At 41.8% G+C, this 22816-nt stretch overlaps 1 protein-coding gene across 3 annotated transcripts in view; it reads right to left on the bottom strand.

Moving 5' to 3' along the window:
- Positions 1 to 413: 413 nt before the first annotated feature.
- Positions 414 to 22816, bottom strand: part of LOC145346623 (solute carrier organic anion transporter family member 5A1-like) — a 167376-nt gene continuing 144973 nt past the window's right edge. For all 3 annotated transcript variants that reach the window (XM_080194114.1, XM_080194112.1, XM_080194113.1), the window contains 3 exons: positions 22272 to 22513; positions 14603 to 14667; positions 414 to 7206 (listed from right to left, as the gene is read on the bottom strand). In XM_080194114.1, coding sequence (XP_080050240.1) covers positions 6767 to 7206; positions 14603 to 14667; positions 22272 to 22513 — 747 coding nt within the window. In that variant the 3' untranslated portion in view covers positions 414 to 6766. The remainder of the gene's footprint in view (positions 7207 to 14602; positions 14668 to 22271; positions 22514 to 22816) is intronic.

The raw sequence follows: 22816 nt of genomic DNA, 5'->3' as shown, positions 1-22816 counted from the left end.
CTGTAGCACCTCTAATGATCTCAGGATCTCAAAACACTTTACAATTAATGAAGTATTTTTGAATTGTAGTTGCTGTTGGAATGTAGCAAAGGTAGTTCCAATTAGCACTGAACAAACAGCAATATGATAATGATCAGATAATCTAATTGACTCAATGATTGAGAGTTAAATATTGGCTAAGCCATGGTTAAGAAATTCCTTGATTTTTTTCCAAAATGGTACCATGGGACATTTCAGAGGACTACATCTCTTTGGTGAGTTTCCAGAAGTTGTTGGTGGAAAGACAGCTCTATTATAAATGTAATATCAATGTTTAAAACACAATGTTGATTGCATTTGTCATATGCATCAAACATAACTTAAAAATCTTCAAGTTTTCAGTCATTCAATTCAAAATACAATTATTCCACCTGCACTTTTTTATTGACAACATATCAAGTATTTATTGTAAACAGGTTGTTAATGAACATGATGTTTACAGATGTTCCTGATAACAAAAGGAAGCAATTAAAGGCTTTACAATAATCATTATCGCCATCTTTGAAATAAATACATTGATAAACCAATTATTTAGAAAACTCAAATATTGTCTACAGAGTGTACTCCAAAACAACATAACTTGAATCAGTCACTTCCCATGTCTTTATTCATCACAAACACACCTCATATATATCCAGTACAATTGATGTGATTGTTTTAACACTGTTTTGAAAAGTACAAGTCAACTTGTGTTCCCGTTGAATGTTTCCACCTGTGGAAGGAGGATGTTGATGTTGCTGGTAGAGGTATGTGTTTGGTTATAAATGCCCACTACACAAATTGTATAAGAATTTAATTTACCTGCACTCAATAAATCTTTGCTGCTTTAATTCATCTTATTTTGAATCCAGTGAGTAGTTGAGGCATATAGTGCGTGTGCTTGGTTACCTGATTTTAGCCAGGAAGGCAGTAAAGGCTCTACAGTGCTTTGGGTGAATGAAGTTGTCATGTTCGAGGTCCTGGCTGCTATCCAGTGACCCCTGCTGGAAATGTTAAGTCAGGGTGGATTGAGCTCCACCATGGAGCTCTGCTCGTTGAGTAACCTGCCACCGTTCACTCTCTGAACACACAAATGTATACCTGTGTGAGATACCTGAGAGGAACCGGCCCCATTTAATCTAAGCAAGGAATCACCACCTTTAGGGTTGCAGGGCTGATATAACATTGGCAAAGGAAAATTGGCAAAACAAAGTAGGTAGCTAAGGAAAAAAAGACAATTGTGGAGCAAGATGCTATGGAATTCTGGCACAGTTAATCCTAGGCATATATTGCAAGCCATGACATTAAGCCAAGGATATGATGTGCACTAACATATCTTATTCCCACCTTAAAAAAAAATCGCAACCACAAAGAGATCCTAATTAAATTGAAGAGAGCTATTTAAAATACAGTATAACTTGCATTCATTACCTACTTTCAGCAACCACTTTTCCCCAGTGCCAACTGCCTAGTCTTTCATTTTCAAACCTGACCACAAAAGTGGAGTTGCACTACATTTAAAAATTTTATCATACTGTAAGCCATCACTCATTCAACCTGGATAAATACGTATCAATGATCAAATCAATTTGAGAATTTCAGATCAGTGATATTTTACTCTCCACACAGTAAAAGCACAGCAGCCTTAAGAGTTTCTATTCAGCATAATGTATTTTTCTGTTTTTTTTTGTCCTTGATCTACAGTATTTATACACAAGAGCTACTGTTGAACATAGCAATAGATTATGTGCTGTCTGGAGAGGAGTGGATGTAATATCAAATAGATGTCCATGAGTACATTGCCCTGAGTGACAGGCCATGCCATGGGCCAGAAAATATATACATATATCTCTACCCCTCATCATCAATTTATTACATCTTTATTTAAAATGTTTTTGAAGTCATTAGGAATGGGACAGGTTTAAATCATTGGAACATAGAAAGAAAGGGAAGAGAGATTAATGGGACTTTGAAGGATTGGGATCAAAGAAAAGTAATAAATGGTGGTAGTGTTAAAGAAAATGATTTTTATAATATATTAATGATGGAAGAAGGGTCATCAGTACTTTAAGACGAGCTGTGGGTTTAAGAGTTGCTCCAATTAACAATCTCGGCAATCATTAAATACTTTTGAGCTCACTAGCTGACTTTGACTATAGAGTTTCAACAGAACTATCTGCTACAGGCCTTCCTAAACTACACCCAACTAACTTTTACAGTACCTACGAGATCTAAAGAGTCGAAATGTGAAAAACATCTTACCTTTAGAAATCATACTAATGTGATAGTATGCAATTTAAATATTGTTCTACAGATTATGTTAAATAATTTTGAGTCAGTTAAATTACAGTCCGTTTAATACAGCATGAGAACTGTCCAGGCAGCTTCCTGTCATGAAGGAAGGCAAACTTAAGAAGTGCATGCAGAACAAACAGTGGTAAACATGCATGCAATATTGCGCTTCAATATTCAAGTATTTCAAAGTTTTCCTGCATCAGTTTTATTTTTTATAACAAAAAAGTGTGTTGCAATTATAAAAAAAACTTTGGAAATATATTACATATTCCAATCCAATTGTTTTCTTGCTATTTTGTGCAACGACGAGTTTTTATTAAGTCCTATTCTATTTGCTTTGTATTCAAGTTAAAAAGGACCAAGACATTTGCTAAGTAACCAAACCCAACAAATGTAGTGGTTATATATAGTTACCAGTGGACAGTTCTTCAGAATGCCTTAAGTGAAATAGCTGCAAAGAGGAGACCAAAAGCAACTTGTCTGCCAGTTCTTGCACACTTTGACCCTTTTGCTTTCAATCTCACTTATAAAACCAATACTTTTTATCTTGGCATGTGTTTTTAATACAGTTGTAAGATATATTCTGTGCACACCTTGGATATGTAACTCTCTAAGTAATAATGGGCTAAAACCAAACTTGATCTTGATCTAAGCCTATAAATTGCTGTGGCAATATTAGCCAATGAATGTTTGACACAGTGTTAAGGCAATCTTCTGTTGGAGATGTTAAACAATGCAAGATAAACGCATGAACAGCTGTGTTAAAATAGTGGGCAAAGGGATGTAATTTGCCCATATTGTGTTCAACTGCCAAAATAACCAATGGTCATTTCTAGATCTAATGATTACCCATTTGACATCTTGTTAAAATACATATTGATAAAATTCGCATCTCACATTTTTATATTTAAAGGAACATAACTTGATGACATAATTCATGGCAATATTTGTCCTTGTTTGTTTACAATCACATGATGTTACAACATGGATCGCATTAAAATACAATGGTGCATTACTCAAGCTAACAAAAAAAAGCACATTTTTAAGTAATCAAAAAAATGTCATTTAATTTAACTGACAAATGTGTTAATGATCAGAGTGGAAATATTGTTGACAGTTTATTACCAATGTAGCCATCAAGATAGAGGGGAAGGATATTAATGTTGTTCCAGCTTTTTCACAAATGTAAAACAAGCACAATAGTGACCAATTTCAGGAACTAAAGATCTGAGCTGATATTGGGTTAATTATTTCCAGGCTACTTAAAACAGGTGAGAAATCCCTGACATATGTACATGAGGGGCCTGACACCCATATCAGGCCCCGCTGTAAGAAACCGGACAGTGCAGAGCTGAATGGGAGTCAGACTTGTTCCATTCTGGATTCCTCAGCCGCTGCTGATAAATGGTGAGATCTTAAAAATAAAACTTTTTAAAAATTCTGATGGAGCCAGGAGCAGTCCTCACTCCACAGTATCCTAATTGGCTATCCCTCAACCCAATGTCATTCCAACATTACATCCTGGGACTAACCTTTGGGGCCAATGATCTGAAATACACCTTTTAGAAATGAGGAAGCTGCTTTTGGAGGTCCAACAAATGCCAGCAACTCACCCAAATAATGCAAATGAGCATGAGGCCTCCCTGTTGGGAAAACACCCAGCCCCGATTAGAAAATAAGCCACAAACTATTTTCACCTATGGACCTTGGAACTGCACAGGAAGTCATGCTGGCATTGTGTCCCCAGCCCCATGCCCACAGAACCTTCTGCACTAATAGGGGGGAACCTGGATTTGTATGATGTTAGCTGGTGCTACGTTAGAATGTGTTAGAGAGCAACTTTGACCTCCAGCAATGGCTGATCACTCCAGGGCAAGGTAAGTATTAAGGCTGGAGATCTTGTGCGTTAGCCCCTGAGCACCCTGTGTAAAGGACCATGTCCGCAAACTTCTAAACTCTCTCTACCTTTGGTTGTCCAAGCTTTGTCTGTGGCTTGAGTCTCCAATTTGAGCCGTATGGAAATTGTCATCATTAAAATTAGAGACGTGGGGAGGAGTTTAAATCCCCAAGAAGGGGTGAGTGGAGAACAGGAGGGAAGGAAAAGCAACAAGAGCTCCTGAATCCAACTCCATGCCACCCATTTCCAGTTTTAACAAAGGTGGGTCAGCAGAAGGGGTAAGCACGCAGTCTGCTCCCAGGAGACAAACCAGTCGCTAAAATCTTTTTAGGAGGTTGTGTACCTCCATTTTAACTCAATTCTTATTTTTAAACACGTGGAAGGTCAGAATTCCCAGCAGCCAAAAAGGGTCAGATCCTTGAGGTATGTGGCTTTAGTGCATTGCTCATTAGTCACCAAGAGCATGAGGACTTGGATCCATCAATGATGCCTGATTCAGTCCCCACCTTGCCCTCTGCTGCAATATCCGCATCTCCCCAACAACGTCCTATTCGATCTGACAGCCCCCTGGAAATGTCAGACCTTTCTGACCTTTGCCTTCCAAGTTATTTTCATTTGACAAGCAACCAACCTCGAGGCCAGAAAAACTATAGATGCATTTACAGTGACATCATCCTATTAAATTTGGTAGGATGTGACAGGAACTCACTCTTTGAGGATCCCCATCCTAAACTTCAACATCTATTACTGTCTCTTCCTGGCTCTGAGCAAATATCAGGTATGGAAGCCTTCTTCCTGCTGACATATCTGCCCTGTTAGACACAAGAGGAAGCTCACACCTTTTCAAAGGTAACTATGCCCAGTATCTTTTTAAAGTTTGTCAGACTTACAGCAGAAATCTACCGGAACAGCCAGGGAAATGTTTCTCCATGTTTCTATTTGTACCAAACTAAGTTGGAGTCAGGGTGGCACAATAAGACAGATTGCACATACGGGTATAACAGAGTAGATTAGCTATAGTGTAACAGTCTGTACCTATTTTTGTTTAATTTTACAGTTCCTTCATTTTGTTCCAGACAAAGTAACCAGCTGGTATCCCATAGATCATATAATATTTCCTTATGTAAAATACAGAAAAATGCACAGCAGGTAATCGGAATCTGAAAGAGGAAGACAAGCTATTATTTCAGAATCAATAAAAGCTCTCACCTGAAAAATTTGTGTCCCTTTCTCTTGACAGATGCTGACCAAGTTGCTATTTATTTACAATATTCTTTGTTTTTATTTCTTGTTTGTAGTGTTTATAGATTTGTTTTTTCATATATAGGTTTTGGTCCATATCTTTTCTGAATATTCTGAGCACTGGGTGGCAGTACTGAGGACAGAGTTTTCCAGCCCTTCCCACTGGCAGGATCTACCTGTCCCGTTGAAGGTGACTCTTGCCCCTGCTCTGGCAGGACAGGTGAGCCATCGAACCATTGTAGATGTAGGCGGGAGAAGAAGATCCTGCCAGTGATCAATGGTGAGATGCCTCCGCCACCATAAAACATGCCATCGGGAAGGGACCTGGAAAATCTGTGCGTTGCATTTGAAATGTCCAGGTTTATTCCCTATTGTGTGCGTGAGTGCTGCTCTTCTGTACTGGATCATTATTCCATCTTCTGCTAGGCTACCAAAGATGGGCATTTATGGTTTCTACCCGCCCTGCAAAGGCACAAGTCAATGTCACAGATATTGGAAACAAAAATAGAAAATATTGCAAGTACAGAGCAAGGCTGTCAAAATCTGATACATTTTCAATTGCCAGCATTTTTTGTTTTACCTTTGCAAGATGTAACACTTTAGTGTCTTGTAAGATGTTTATCAAGGTTTTAAATAATTGCATTAAAAAAAATGACTATTTGCACAGAATTTATTTGAGCCGAATGACACTGGAGTGGATTTCCAATTTGCCATCTGGCATAATACTGGCCACACTTTATAGAAACACCCATGAAGCTGACAGGGAGGCAGGTTCTAACATGGGCTGCTCATCTCAATGGCAGTTTTATGCCCCAGCACCAAGTTAGAAATCTACCCTCTGTGCATTTTCTAACAGCTCGCAGCTGGAACAAGCAGAAATTTCTGACACATCATGTAAAACAGAAAAGAATCACATTTAATTAAAAAATTATATGGAAGCTTGACAAAACAAAATGTCTCACATTGCTTCTATTTCATCTCTCTGCTTGTTCGCTAACTATGTCTGCATCTTTTTCCTCCCGATAACAGCTTTGAGAGTGCAAATGGTCACTCTGTAAGATTAAAAATGATACCAAGTATCTGAGATTTCTAATTTTGTTCAGGTATCTGGCCCTCTAGCGTGCTGTGGTTCAGACATCTGTTCCTGTTGGTCAGTGTTTATCATTTTTTTTAATTAAAAAGGCACAGGTTCTGTGGTTTACCTGGAGAAACTTCCCAAAGGGTGCTTCTGTCAAAGAACTAAAATTTAAAACAACTGTCAGTATTTGTGTTTGACAACTAAATGCCTAAGGCGGCATATATATATGAATTCACCTAAAGATCAACTGCCATACCATCCCGTGTATTCTTAACTATGACTGTCCCAGGAAATGTCTGTGCTACACGCTGGACTGATCCAGACTGCCTTAGATATTCACTGTCTTCAGCCTTCATTTGAAAGGCAGGACATGATCGAGTCTGTGCATAGTTGTGCCGGCTCCCTGGGTTACTGATCAGTTCGCTGACAGTGCTTATGGGTGAGGCTCTACGTCTCCACCTTTGCAAGTGGTCTTCTTTCTGCTTAATTGAGTACCAGGCTACAAAGATAAAAATGAAACCCACAAACTTGAGGCCTGCCGCCAGTCCAAAGTAGACGAATCTGAAAGACGTGACATCGTATTCCCAGCAGGAGCCAATAACTCCACATTCCTGTTGCCAAAGCATACAGGTTGTGTCAATCACAGCCCCAAAGTAGATTGGAGTTGGAATGTAAGCTGTAAGGGGAGAGAGGTTAGATTAATATCAGGCAATATAATGCTGTAGGGAATGTACTTAAAGAAAATGCTGAAATGCCAGTGGTAAAGCTATCCAATTCACAAAGGAGCTTTCAAGCTATTCTGAACCATTTTGATGGGTATAATTAGACAATAATTATATAACAAAAAGAGGGAAACATTGACAAACTGTTATGTGCACTGCAATAATTTGTATGCTAATTTGAAGGGCAGACTCCCATAAGTAACCTGCAGAGAAATCAATAAGGTGTAACTTCACTGAACAGAAAGATATGGAATCCACACCCTTCAGTAACCTGGTGCTGGTATTCTGCTACTTTCAGAGTCACAACATCATTCATCTTGTGGATTGCAATCAAATTTTTTGCATAATTTCTAATTTGGTTAGCATTAAGATATACTTAATCTCAGAAGACTGCCAGATCAGAAATGGCCTCGTGCACATTATGGCCAGAATTCTCCAGCCTCAACCCCTGACTACAATTCTCCAGTCCCGCTGCAGTGAATGCAGTTTTGGCTGAGTATCAAATTCTCCATCCTCATTGTGGCGGGACATTTAAGATTGGAGAATTCTGGCCAATGGGTGAGAAATTGGGTGTTATGATTCACCACCTGCCCTTGCCCTTTGCCAGGAACACAGACACACAGTTTGCATTGCTGGTTGCCAATGAACGGCAGAGATCCAAACAGCTTTTATCAAGAACACATGGTTCAGGCAGACTGCTGCTCTTAAAGGCAGTCAGTCCCTCTTAAAAAGTAAGCTGCACTAATTCACAAGAGGCTTCTGATGGATATTAGTGCTGCTATTCTAAAGTTTTGGATGTGATGCTGAGGCCTTGATGGTGAAGGCAGACATGAGGAGATAGGCCATTTTTCGCAGGGGGGAGGACAGGAAGCCCTCAAAGAATACCATCTGAAGGGAATGAGAGTGGGCTAAGGAGGTCAAGAGGTTCAGAGTTTGGTTCTGAAGATGGAGTCGCAGTGCCATAATAAGTGTGATGAACTGATGCATCTTCATATGACAACATCTCCTACCCACTACACCACCACCATCTCACATTACTCAATGCACCACACTGTCATCATTTACCTAACAATAGTCCCGAGTCTTCATTGCACTAATAATCCTCAGGCCTCACCTTTGCAAAGATGTCAACCTCATATCTACCTTTTGCTGCTTCACATATCTCCAGATACTCGGCAGTGAATATGCTATGCTAAGTCGAAGGGAGTGCATATAAATGACTGCTTCACTTGCAACTTGGGTTGAGGCCAGTGAGGAGAAAAAAGGTAAAGGGGAAAATATGAACTGTTCATAATGTGTTCTGTTCTACATTGGGGAGACCAGGCACACTTTGGGTGACCGCTTTCCAGAACTCCTCAATTCAGACCACATGAATCCAAGCTTTTGGTCATATGTCATTTTAATTCATTCCCTTGCTCTCACAATGACCCCCGCTGCAGTCTTCCAATGAAGCTCAACTTTAGCTTGAGGAACAGCACCTCTCCTCTTGATCAGACGCTTTACAGCCTTCCAGACCCAACACTGTGTCCAATATCTGAATAAATTCCAATAAATTCCCTATTTTAGTTCCTTTGTCTTTCATTTTGTTCTTACTCTAGCTTTCAGACACAGCTTTTCATTATTCTGCCTTTCACATCTCCTCAAGCATATCTTTTGTTTTGTTATTTGTCCCATTAACACCAGCTCTTTTGTCATTTAATCTCTCGCCATCCACCTGGCTATTGGCCTCTTTCCACCCTATTCCCTTTCACTTACTTAAACCCAATTATACCTGTGCCTTTTCCTAGTTGTTGTAAAGGATCACATTGAAATGTGAACTTGCTCCATTCTCCACAGAGGGTGCTTGGGCTGCTGACTAGTTCTTGCTTTTTCTGTTTATACTTCAGATTTCCGGCATTTTGTATTAAGAATCGACATGACACCACGCAGAGGTTGCCCTCTCTGCAGTCTCTGCTTCATTTCCCTGGGGTGTTGCAGACAGAGAGACATTGCAACTAAAGCACCAATACCGACTGCAGCCTTTGTATGGACAAGTCACCTAATTTCCTGCCCTCCTTGCGAGGATGCAACAACATATACTCTCAAATGCAAGAACTTATCAGAACATTTCTAAAAGCACCACACAGTACTTTGCAAGAGCAGGAGTTATTCTAAATTTCCTTAGCTGCAAGTTGGGTGCCTTGCTCTGTAAATAATGTCACTGCATGCCTGCTGTGGCTGAGTGTTTGTTCTTCAGTGAGTGGACAAGCAAACCAATTGACTGCTCTGTGCGTTCTGAGTTCATAAACTGAGTGCTCCACCAACAACTGCAACTAAGGGATAGCTCAACCATCTAGGATCCAGTCACAGAATAGTAAAACTTTATTATCTCAGTTCCTGCTGTCTATGATACACAAGCTGCAGATAGTGTGACCATGGACTTCCCTTTCCAATCCACAGCCTGCATTCTGAACCCCAATATTTCCTGTTCTGATTTCTTGCTTTCAGCCTGCCCAGGAGGACAGGGAGACATCAGCACTACAGCTCTGATGAAGAGGCATTGTCTCGTGGTCTGACACTGGCCTCAAGGGGATATCTGCGTGATTGGTATTCCCAGCGTAGGCTGCTGATCAGGAGTTGCTGCATCTTCCCACTGAGGGCCACCTGCTTCTGTAGTTCATTTCCAGCTTGCCCAGGTTTATTCTAAAACTAATACATGCTCTAAAACTAACAACATACCATGCCAAAAAAATATAAAATGAGGTTTAAAAACAAAGACTAGTACATGTTTTTCTACAGTTTGGGTGCTAAAATATTCGAAGCTTTAAAGTTTATTTATTTATTAGTCACAAGTAAGGCTTATATTAACATTGCAATGAAGTTACTGTGAAATTCCCCTAGTCGCAACAGTCCGGCTCCTGTTCGAGTCAAGGCACCTAAGCAGCACGTCTTTCAGAATGTGGGAGGAAACCGGAGCACCTGAAGGAAACCCACACAGACACGGGGAGAACATACAGACTTCACAGAAACAGTGATCCAAGCCAGGAATTGGACACAGGTCCTTGGCACTGTGCTAACCACTGTGCTACCATGCCTCCCCTTTGTCTTTTCTGTGCTTTACCTTTTCCGAGTGTGATTTTTAAATTCAGGTTTGAACAAGTAAGTGCAAGTTTAACTTTAAGGAGCTGGAAGTCATATTTAAAATTGTGCTGTCATGGAAATGGAATTCAACATCAAAGGCGTATAAATAGCTGCGACCTCAGGGAAACAACTGCTGACTGCTATGCTCCAATTTTTCTTTAATAATAATTGTTTCTGTAGGGCTTTTATTAAAACATCTCAAAATAGTTTAATTGACGAATTGTTTCTCAGTGCAGGATCTGTTCTAGTAAAGTTTAACAAATGGTGATGTGGCAGATGAGTTTCTTCATGGCGTTTGATTAAGGGAGGGCTCTTAGTCAAACCTTGTTCTCTTTAAATACTGCTGTCTGATCTTTTAACCCTCTTTGGTTTATGTTTCATTGGAAAGATAGAGTCTGCTCCAGTACTGCAGAACAATACTTTTCACTGTATCTCAGTCATGTGACAATAATTCAAATCTAATCAACCTTTACCACCCAGAAAAACAGGGCAGTAAACAATTAAAACATCATCATATCTAAGTTCCCCTCTGTGTCATACGCTACCCTGACCTGAAAACATTTTGCTGTTCCTTCATCATCACTGAGGCACCAACCTAACAGGGCTATGGGATTACCCTGACAAGATATGGAGATGCCAGCGTTTGTGTCTTCATATGCCCTGTTTTTGAATAGAACTCACCTGATGAAGGGGAGTGCTTCGAAAGCTAATGGCTTTTGCTACCAGATAAACCTGCTGGACTTTAACCTGGTGTTGTGAGACTTCTTATTGTAATTACCCTGACAAAGCAGGGTACAACGGTCAAGAAGGGCGCTCACTAACATCTTCTCAAGGGCAATCAGGGATGGGACAAGGCTACAGACCAACTGCTGGAAAATGGGATTAGGCTAATTAGGTACTTGATGGCTGGCGCAGACACGATGGGCTGAAGGGCATCTTACTGTGCTGTTAGAAAACACCCACATCCCTTAAATGAATAGGAAAAAAGTCCAGATTGCAAGGTGCAATGCTGTTGGTTTGACAGTGAGTGGCAGTGTGGTAGTGTACATTGCAGTTCCTGCCCAGCAGCAGGTTATCAAACCCTGGGCCACAAAATCAGACAGGACCCGGAAACATAAGCATCAAACTATGCTGATTTGTGTGATACTTGCATACAACCAGCATTAAATACTCTGTTGAGTGGCTGCACGCCTCAGCAAAGGTCTGAAATTCGTGTGGCACTGGTACCACATAGGCTGGAACTGGTTTCAGCAAGAACAAGGCAAGTAGCATGCTCCAAGCTCCTATGACACTGCACTGAGTACCTTGATAGAGCAGGTGACAGGAGGAGGGAGCTTCTCTATCCATAACGAACTACAAAGCTCTCCAGAGAAACTGAGCAAAAGCAGTGAAAGCGTGTAGCTTGTGGTCAATGCCATGAAAATATTACCTGCATGCTGTGCCTTAAGAAGTCATCACATGATTGGCCAAGGTCAGAGAATTCATCTTCAAATGCACTGTCCCACCAGCTGTAACACTAGCTTCACACACCACTCCATTCAATACCCCCTCACTCACCTCACTACAATCCCTGTCAATCATGATCCTTGCTTGATATCATTTCATCTCATCCTCACACATTGAGCATTGTTTCAAGCTTCACATCTCACAGATTGCAACTTCTGCCAGTTATTCAGCAGTTTCAGTCACATCAGCCAAAATACACTGCACCACTCACTGAGGCACTTCCCTGTCTTTCGCAGGACAAGGTGATGCATGACCAGAGAAAGCAGCATCCTGCTGATAGGGGACAGGTATGTCCTTACCCCAACGGAGGAGATGCTGCTCTACATTGCTGGAGCAGCCATGGCTGAGGCTGTGGTTCAAACCATCAGTGGTTACAGGATCCTCATATTTAATCCTCCTTCTCATCCTCGAGTCAGCAAGTTTCCTCATAATGTTGGCCACTAAATCCATTCTGTAAAAGTTGAACTCCAAGGTCTCTGCTAAGTTGGTGCTGACTCCTCCGTGCTCCTTAACACTGATTACAGGTTTTCTGATAGGTTTGCCAATGCACTAAGCATTTCAGTGTCTTTTCCTCTATGCCACCCCATAAAAGATCTCACCTGAGTCATCTGCAACTGGCACCAGTGCCACTTTGTCCCTTGCCCTTGTTGCAGGTCTCTTGTTCCCTGAGTCTCACTGCATGCAGATCTCAGCTCTAAGCTGAGGTGTGTACACACAAAAGTACATTCAATGTACAGTGTCTGCTGCTAGCTGCCAGTATGCAAGTAACAGTTTCTCTTCCAATTCATCGTTGTTTTCCTGTTCTTCAATCTCTTCTGGCCAGATTTTCTTTTTATTCATTCGTGGGACATGGGTATCGCTGGCTGGCCAGCATTTATTGCTCATCCCTAGTTGCCCTTGAGAAGGTGGTGGTGAGCTTCTTGAATTGCTGCAGTCCACGTGCAGTGCCATTAGGAAGGGAATTCCAGGATTTTGACCCAGTGACTGGGAAGGAATGGTGATATATTTCCAAGTCAGGATGGTGAGTGGCTTGGACAAGAACTTACACGTGATGATGTTCCCATATATTTGCTGCCCTTGTCTTTCTAGAGGGAAGTGGTTGTTGACTTTAGAAGGTGCTGCGTAAGGATCTTTGGTGAATTGCTGCAGTGCATCTTGTAGATAGCTGTTACTGAGTGTCGGTGGTGGAGGGATTGAATGTTTGCAGATGTGGTGCCAATCAAGCAGGCTGCTTTGTCCTGGATGGTGTCAAACTTCTTGCAATTCTTGGGTATCTGAGAAGGAAAAGGTGTAAGGGAGGGGTTGTGCGAGGGAAGGGCTGTGCACAGAGTCTGATGGCTGAAATCCTTGCATCCTTTACAGCACAAATATAAACTTCCTGGTACATGAAGGCTGCAGTGGAAGCTCAGACTGGAGCTATGAAACTCAGCACGGTGCCACCAGGCTCAGAGTGCCCTCAGTCAGCATGATGCCATGCAGGATAGGGCTATTGCCATCATAACTACCAATACAGTATTTAAAGGAGGGTGTTTAGAGGGAGAGCGGAGGACGGAGAGCGGAGGAGGGAGTCGTAGAGTCACACAGACACGAGGATAATGTGCAAACTCCATACAGACACGGACCCGAGCCAGAAATTGAACCCAGATTCCTGGAACTGTGAAGCAGCAGTGCTAACCACTGTGCTCCAATGCCGGGAGTGCGGGGGAAGGGGAAGGGGAGGGGGCGTGCGGGGAAGGGGGGGCATGGAGAGTTGCGCAAGTCCAATCAGTCCCTCCTGCACTATCGCAGCAAACCCTCCAGCCAATTGGCAATGGCCTGGCGACAAGGTGGCCAACTAGCTGTATGCAGCAAGCTCCACACCCAGGGCGTGGTGTCCAAAAGGAGAGGGTTCAGGCCATGATCCAGAAGTCAGTTACGGTCACCCATTTAAAGGTTTGACAAGAACTGTCTGTGAGCCCTCCTCCAAGCTCTGGTGATTAGCAGGAGATCCTAATTGTCAAAGCAGCCATGTGTTCCAGGAAGCCCAAGGCACAATGTCTCCCTGTAATCTCTCAAACATTCGCCATGCCGCGATGGCAACCAACTAGTCAAAAGATAGTGGATTCAACACACAAAATCTAAGACTAATTTGGAGATGTAATCCGAGGAAGTGCTGTACTCTCAGAAATGCTATGTTTTGGATAAGATGTTAAACAAGGCCCTGACAGCCTTTCAGATGAACATTAAAAAAATCCCATGGCATTACTTGGAAGAAGAAAAGGAATTTTCTCTCCAGCGTCCTCCTGGCCCATATTCACCACTCAACCAACATCACGAGAATAGATTATCTGGCCATTATCATGAGACTAGATTATCTGGCCATTATCATTTTGATGTCTTGCTATGTGAAAATTGCTTGCCTCATTTCCTACAATGCAATAGTGCCTACACGTCAGAAATATTCTATTTGTTGTCAGGCACTATAGACTATCCTAAAGTCGTGAATGGTGTTAGATAAATGTAAATCATTGATCAACAGCTCTCTACCTTTAAGTATGAACTAAGCAGAAATAATTAAGTTAATAAGATATTACCAAAGGTATCACTGACCCATAGCTTGTTCTTGTGGCATTTAAATACATGGTGTTCCACTTTTTTACCTAAAATGCATTCTAAAAATGTTTCAAATCTCAGTAACTTTACTAAGTATTCATTGCCAGGTGATAAAAGAAATTAGCCACTTACCAAGGGTTCGTAAGAGAACAAATTGCATACCCAGCGCAAAAGGTCTCTCCTGATCTTCCACAGACCTAAAACAGAAAATTATCTAAGTTAGTTTTGTTCCATTCTGTCACGAAAAATCAGACTTGTGCTGAGGGCATTACCTGAATCAAACCCTCAATTCACCACACATTCCCATGCTGTGGCATTTATACCCAGAATCAAGGTCTATTATCAAATTAACATCACAAGTTTTCCTCCACTTTATTAAATTAATTCCTTTTTCTCACAGCAATGTCCCCCTGAAAGGAGCGGCCTGGGGTCATGATTTTAGTTCTCTATTGTTCCTGTCCTGAGGAGGGAATATTTCCTCACTACCTATCAGTCAATTCTTCACCAATGCTTCAAATCCTTCCTCCAGCAAAATAGAATGAGGTTCAAAGTGTGTCGCTAACCCCATGGATACAATGAAATTAAAGGCAGATGTTTCGGCAGAGTCCATTTTAGTAAAAGTATTGCTTACTCACTGAAAGCCAGTAAACCCCAAGGCTGCTTGATACCTCTTTTGTTGTGCATGTAAGCAAGATAACTCATTTTTTATTTATCTCTTTTTGTTGCAACCTGAGAGAAAATGTGTCCAAACATTGATTTACAGCTGGGTAAGTGTAATCTAGTATCAGATAGTAACAATATGGCTTGGGGTGTCAAACTAAACATGCTCACGTTACATAGGTAGGTGGGTAATAGTACATGAGAAACTATGGGAATCTCTTGCTAATAGAGAGAGGGAATTGGTTATTTAGCTTGTGGGACAGCACTCCACACCAAGCTTGGGCAGGTGAGGAGGCAGCTTGTACGTTTACCTCAGCTGGAATGAGAATTGAACCCATTCTGTTGGTGTTATTCTGTACCACACGATCCACTTCCTAACTGAGCTAACTGAACCAGCCCCTAGTCACATAGCAGACTAGGAATTGCAAAATCACGTGCTCCACATAAGCTTTGTAACATTTATGGGCATCCTAGTTTAAAAACTGAAATTAGCAGGTGCAGATAAAAGATGATCTAAACCAGCACTTTTTTTAATGTTCATTTCCAGGGAAAGCCACCCTTCACTGGCTTGAATGAAAGTGAACCTTCTTTCAGTGTGTTTTGATGCAGTTGAGTGTGTCACTAGGCAGTTAATGAGTTGTGGGTCTAGTCTCACAAATAGATTAGATTGGGTAAAGACTTCCTTCCCTAAACAACATTAACAAATCAGTTGGGTTTTTTTTTACAACAGTCTTGACAAGTTGTGATCCTTTTTTTAAAAAAAACTGATAGCATCTGTTTATTTCTCTTTTTTTCTGTACTAAATTCAACACATCAAACTGCCAATTGTGAGATTTAAACTTGTTCTCTCTGGATTTCTTATCCAATAACATAACCAGCATGCGACCATTGGTGACCAATTGGAAGAGTTCTTGAGAATTCTTGCTGCCTGTTGATATAGAAGAATCATAGAATCCCTACAAGGCAGAAAGAGGCCATTTGGCCCATAGCGTCTGCACCAACCACAATCCTACCCAGGCCCTATACCTATAGGGAACAATAAATAGCTTACTGTAATTTCATATAAAGGAGGGTAGATGAAATCAAGACAGTAAAGTTTACAAATGTCATCAGAGCCAAAATTATGTCCTTCTCAGCTGCTATTTCTGTGATGCACCAGACAACTTCTGCTTTCAGCCACCCTACTGTATCTGGAAGTGGTGGCAAATCAGGAATTTATGGACGTGTTGCATATCAGCAACCTCAATCTGTTTTAACTTGTGGCTTCTGTGCTCTTGTTAGTGACTAAGCTTTTTCTCTCCTCAACGTGAGATTTGTGTTGTTTTGTTTCTTTATGCCATGGTTCTTTCATTAAATTGTTTTAGTATTCTACAGTGGGTTCCATGCCAAACAGCTGAGAGTACAGAGGCAGACATTAAAAGGGAAGAGTGAATGTGGCTTTTGGGGAATTCCTGCTATTCTCAGTTAACATGTAGGATCACTGAGCAATTTGGGCATCCAATAAATACTTGGGGGAGGTGTTTTACAGTGTGGCAAACCATTCAAACAACCAGGGATCAGAAAGTCACACCAAAATAAAATTCCGCACGTAAAAATTTTTTTAAAAGAAAATTAACAGTCCTAGTTTTTATGGTGGGAATGAAGAAGGAACTATCAGCATTCATTGTCATTACTTCATTGAAAACTGATAGTAACTTCAGGAATTATTGCAGCATACAGGAGGCCATGCCTGTGTCCAATTTCTGCCACTTACCACATTTCCCCACAATTCTCTTCTGAAAACCAGAGTTGAATCTGTCACCTACACACTCTCAAGCATTGTATTCTAGATTGTAACTTGATGCATAAGAATGTTTTCCCATCTGTCGCCACTGCATTTTTTTTTTGGTAATCACAATAACTCTTAACAACATAAGAAATAGGAGCAGGAGTAGGCCAACTAGCCCTTCGAGCCTGCCCCGCCATTCAATAAGATCATGGCTGATCTGTCGTGGCTCAGTTCCACATTCCCGCCCTCTCCCCATAACCCTTAATCCCCTCTCTCATCAAAAACCCATCAACCCGCGTCTTAAAAATATTTAGCGAGGCAGCCTCCACCACTTCAACGGGTAGAGAATTCCAGAGATTCACCACCCTTTGAGTGAAGAAGTTCCTCCTCAACTCCGTTCTAAACAGCCCCCCCTTTATCTTGAGGCTGTGCCCCCTAGTCCTACTGTCCTTTCTGAGCGGGAAGAGCCTCTCCACCTCTATCCTATCCATCCCATTCATCATCTTATACGTCTCAATGAGATCTCCCCTCATTCTTCTAAACTCTAACGAGTACAAGCCTAATCTATTCAGCCTCTCCTCATAGCTCAACCACCTCAACTCCGGCATCAGCCTAGTAAACCTCCTCTGCACTCCCTCCAAGGCTAAAATATCCTTGCGTAAGTACGGCGCCCAAAACTGCACACAGTACTCCAGCTGCGGCCTCACCAATGCCCTATACAGCCGCAGCAAGACCTCCCTACTTTTATATTCAATCCCCCTCGCTATGAAGGCCAGCATCCCATTTGCCTTCCTGACCACCTGCTGCACCTGCAAGCTGGGTTTTTGCGACTCATGCACAAGGACCCCGAGGTCCCTCTGCACCGTCGCCTGCTGCAGTTTTTCTCCACGTAAGTAATAATCCTTCCTACCATTATTCTCATTCTCGATCCTTTCAGCTATGGGAAAAACTTTCCCTATCTACTCTGTCCAGACTCCTCACAATTTTAAATACCTCTATCTTCTCTTCTCCAAGTAGAACTGCCTGTTTCTCCAATCTAAGTACCTGGTTCTTGGTTGTATCACAGCTTGATATGGTTCCTGCTTTGCCCAAGACCGCAAGAAACTACAAAAGGTTGTGAATGGAGCCCAATCCACCACTCAAACCAGCTTCCCATCCATTGACTCTGTCTACACTTCCCACTGCCTCAGCAAAGCGGCCAGCATAATTAAGGAAGCAGAAGTATCGACAAGAGGAGCAACTCAAGAGAGAGAAATTCTAAACACTGAAAATGGAGAATGGGTAAAATGATGGGTATGGTTCATTATTGTTTTCCCAAACAGTTGAATTGCTTATACTTATTGTTCAATAAATGTAATTTTTAGGAATATTAGGTAGGAAGCTAATTTTACTTCTATGGGAGTTTAAAAATGATTTAATTGAAAGAAAGGGAACAGTATTTTTGCTTGGTAACTTGTTCATAATTATAAACTCAGAGCTAAGCAGCTCACCTAGTATTCTGTGGATGCATCAAACATGTCAGTCATATGTAGCATCTTCCTGTGTTGGATTATGCTAGCCTGCTCACATCACAATGACTGACCAAATAGCTAGAACAATTCTTCCTATTCCCCCCCAATGCCCCCCCAATTCCTGCTACCATAGAATCAGCACACATCCACCCACACAACATGTAATCTGGCAAAAACAGGGAGAAAACATACCAATAAGGAACTAATGCTCTGTATAATTCCACTCTGATAATAAGCATACCTGCCTTCCTAAAGTGATCAAAATTAGTCCAGAATGTCAAATGGACCGAGTGTTACCCTAAACTTGGAAATGAATGGGACATATTATTAGTGTGGAAATTTCCATGACTCTTTCATTGGAGTTACACCAGCAGGAGCAACTTCAAGGAAATTCATGGATTCAAGTTTGCAAGGAAATTACAGAGAGGTTCAAAAAGATATAGTAGAGACAATGGAGGACTTTAATCATCCAGATACAGACTGGGATAGCATTAGTGTAAAGGGCAGAATTTCTAATCTGCATTCAGAAGGCATTGGTATATTTGTCAATCCAACAAAGAAAGAAACATTATTGGATCAGGTTCTAGGAATGAGATGGCATGAATAGGTCAAGCTTCAATAGGAGAACAGTTGGGGGGCAGGGTGCAGGGGCAATGATTATGGTATTTATTAGATTTGGGTTAACTGTGGAAATATCCAAAGAGAAAGTCAGAGTGAACATAATTAACTGGGGAAGGACCAAGTTTAATGGGTAAACAGAAAATAAAGATTGACAAGCAAAACTATAATAGATCAATGAGCTGTCTTTAAAGAGGACATAGTTAAATTACAGTTGAGATGCATTCACATGAGGGAGAAAGTTACGACAAAGTCAGAGCTACCTGGAAGAAAAGCGAGATAAGAGAATGAGATGAAGCAGAATAAAGATGTGTATGACCAATGTCAATTTGATAATACAACTGAGATCCAGGCTGAATTCAGAAAGTTCACAAGATCTGGTTGGGGGCAATTAATAGGTTACAAAGTTGGTAAAGAAATGTTATTAGAAGGGCAAACTGTATTTGAAGCTGATAAGCACCAGGACCAGATAAGCCGCAGCCAAGGATACTGAGGGAAGTATGGCTGGAAGTTGAGGAGGTGTTGACCATATTCTTCTAATCTTCCCTAGGTATAAGATGTTGCCAGAGGAAAATTGTAAATGTTACACTCTGGTTCAAAAAAGGTATAAGGATAAACCCAGTAACTATGGGTAGAATGTAATACATGTTTGGAGGAAGAGGAGCATTTAATTGGATGGGAGGGCACCATGTGAGGATCTCATTGCATTCCTTCTGGATTTAATTCCTGGGTTATAAGGTGATGGCCTTTCTACCCAGACTCCAACTAAGGTCCTTAGTGGGCAGTTATTCCTCATTACAGGTATTCAATCAGCATCGTAGGGAGGTCTTGCTGCAGCTGTATAGGGCATTGGTGAAGCCGCAGCTGGAGTACTGTGTGCAGTTTTGGTCGCCGTATTTACACAAGGATATTTTGGCCTTGGAGGGAGTGCAGAGGAGGTTTACTAGGCTGATTCCGGAGTTGAGGGGGCTGAGCTATGAGGAGAGGCTGAATAAACTAGGCTTGTACTCATTAGAGTTTAGAAGAATGAGGGGAGATCTCATTGAGACATATAAGATGATGAATGGGATGGATAGGATAGAGGTGGAGAGGCTCTTCCCGCTCAGAAAGGACAGTAGGACTAGGGGGCACAGCCTCAAGATAAAGGGGGGGACAGTTTAGAACGGAGTTGAGGAGGAACTTCTTCACTCAAAGGGTGGTGAATCTCTGGAATTCTCTGCCCGTTGAAGTGGTGGAGGCTGCCTCGCTAAATATATTTAAGACGCAGGTTGATGGGTTTTTGATAAGCGAGGGGATTAAGGGTTATGGGGAGAGGGCAGGAATGTGGAACTGAGCCACGACAGATCAGCCATGATCTTATTGAATGGCGGGGCAGGCTCGAAGGGCTGGATGGCCTACTCCTGCTCCTATTTCTTATGTTCTTATGTTCTTATGTTCACACGTCATATGGAGATGCAGAAAAGCAAATGCTGCCTGCGTTTGCCTGTGGTCTCCTAGAAGGAATCCCTCATCCAAAGACACTCAATGCCCAATTGAGGGATCCAACACCAGAAAGGGGAGGAAGTCTGTATTGAAACACCACTCTGCCTATTCTTTCAATCCTTCCCCCAACCACCCCCCCCCCCCACCCCCCACCCCAGCCAACTGCTACACTTCCCACCCAATGACCCCAACCTGCAACCCCCATTCCATCCTCATTCTCCTGTGGCCCACGTCCCTTGCAGATCAATGCCTTTGGCGGGTGCAGTGCCAACAGCTACCACCACTCTCCTGGTGGCACTCAGAGCAATGAAGAGCTGCCAGCCTCCACTTCCCCAAAGGGGCTTTCACCAGCTCTCCAGCTGGCAAGCCAGACCACTATCACTTGGACTACATTCCACATTACTGGTCAATCAATTTAACGTTGGTGATGGGAAAGTTTTTAGAAATAAGCCAGCACAAAACTAACATCACTCATACGACTGTGAATTAATTAAGGAAAGCCAACACAGATTTGTCAAGAGCAAATCATGCTTGACTAAGTTTTTTGATGAGATGACAGAGGATTGATGGAGGTAAAGCAGTTGGATGAGGTGTACATGGACTTTAAAACTTGTGCTTGACAAGGCCCACATAACAGGGTTGATACCAAAGTTGAATCCAATGGAGTAGCCAGAGACTGGCACCATGGATATAAAGTTGACTGAGTGACAATAAAGAGAGTAATGATGAATGGTTGTTTCTCAAATTGGAGGAAGGTAATGGAGTTCCCCAAGAGTCAGTATTAGAACTACTGCTTTCCATGTTCAGGGTCACACTTTGGGACCGGTACAAATCCACTATGGCAGATGGTGAAATTTGAATTCAATAAAATCTGGAAAAGACAGGGGGATTGGAACAAGCTGTGTGGCTCTTATAGAGAGCTGGTACAGATACAATGAGCCAAATGGTCTCTGTGTGTCTTGTAACCATTGTATGCTTCTGGCGCAATGGTTAGCACTATTGCCTCGCAGCTCCAAGGACCTGGGTTCAATTCCAGCCATGGGTGACTGTGTGGAATTTGCACATTCTCCCCATGTCTGTGTGGGTTTCCTCCAGGTGACAGGTTTCCCCCAGAGATGTGCAGGTTGGGTGGATTGGCCAGGCTAAATTGTCCCTTAGCATCAGGGGGATTAGCAGGGTAAATATGTGGGATTATAGGAATAGGACCTGGGTGGGGTTATCAGTGCAGGTTCAATGGGCCGAAAGGCCTCCTTCTGCACAGTAGGGATTCTATAATATTTACTAAAGGTGCAAAGGCCTGCAGATGATCAAAATCGTAGTGTTAGACAATTCAGAATGGGAAATACTTGTCCCGTGCAAGTCGGGGGTAATTCTTTTGAAAATAATTTCATGGTTCAAAATGAAATGTCAGTGACAGCAATCACCATGGATACAGCGAGTGGCACACAATAGTTGTTTGTTCTTACATCCTTGCTTCATCGCACTGCAGTCAGTAACAAATACATGTAGATGAAATCAGCCCGAACAGAGAGAGACAAACACAGTGTGTTCATTCCATTTCAAATGAGGCTTGAAATATTTACTTCAGGAGTTTTCTAAATGGATGCTCCTTGCTGCGTGTCACAAAGTGACATCATTAAATGGGTGTCCCATGATCCGTACCAAAAATAGTACCAAGATGTCATGTGATAATAAACATATTACTGAGAAAATCCTTCTAAAACCTCCTAAGCTGAGATGCCTGTTGGCTCCATTCTCTTACCTGAGTGTTACTATGATAACTGATGGCTGTGCACAAGCTGTTATTAATGTGACGATGAACAGGAATATCAGAAAAGGGATGAGCGTATTGCACGTCCTCTCACACTTGCCCGATACAGCATAGCCATTCTCATTCAAATACGTTTTCACAATGACCAACCGCAGCTGGTTTCTCTGTCCAACCGTTGGTGGGGTTATCACCTGCCGGCTTTGAACACAGGCGCAGTCAGTGTAGTTCCTCATCTGGAAAAACATGTTCAAGACTCAGGAAGGAGCACTGCTTGACATTAATTACAGCTTACTTTCAGTCTCTGCAAGAATCCTTAAGACAGCTATTGCACAAGGCAGTAACACTGCCAATACAGCTGTTCAACTCTTCCTACAATACAAATTCAGGACATTAAACCAATCCCTTCAGAAAATATCAGAAACTTTTGACTTTATTCAAATATAAAAGAAAATGTCTGTTCTTCGAAGGAAATCCACAGTCAGTATTTACCCTTTTAAACTGTGTTATAATTATCCCTCTTTTACACATCAGTTAGT

The sequence above is a fragment of the Carcharhinus amblyrhynchos genome, chromosome 8 (genome assembly GCF_965287045.1).
Source record: "Carcharhinus amblyrhynchos chromosome 8, sCarAmb.v2.hapA, whole genome shotgun sequence".
In the NCBI taxonomy this organism is placed as follows: Eukaryota; Metazoa; Chordata; class Chondrichthyes; order Carcharhiniformes; family Carcharhinidae; genus Carcharhinus; species Carcharhinus amblyrhynchos.
The sequence above is the reverse complement of the archived record's forward strand: the minus strand, read 5'-3'. Positions and strand labels throughout refer to the sequence as shown.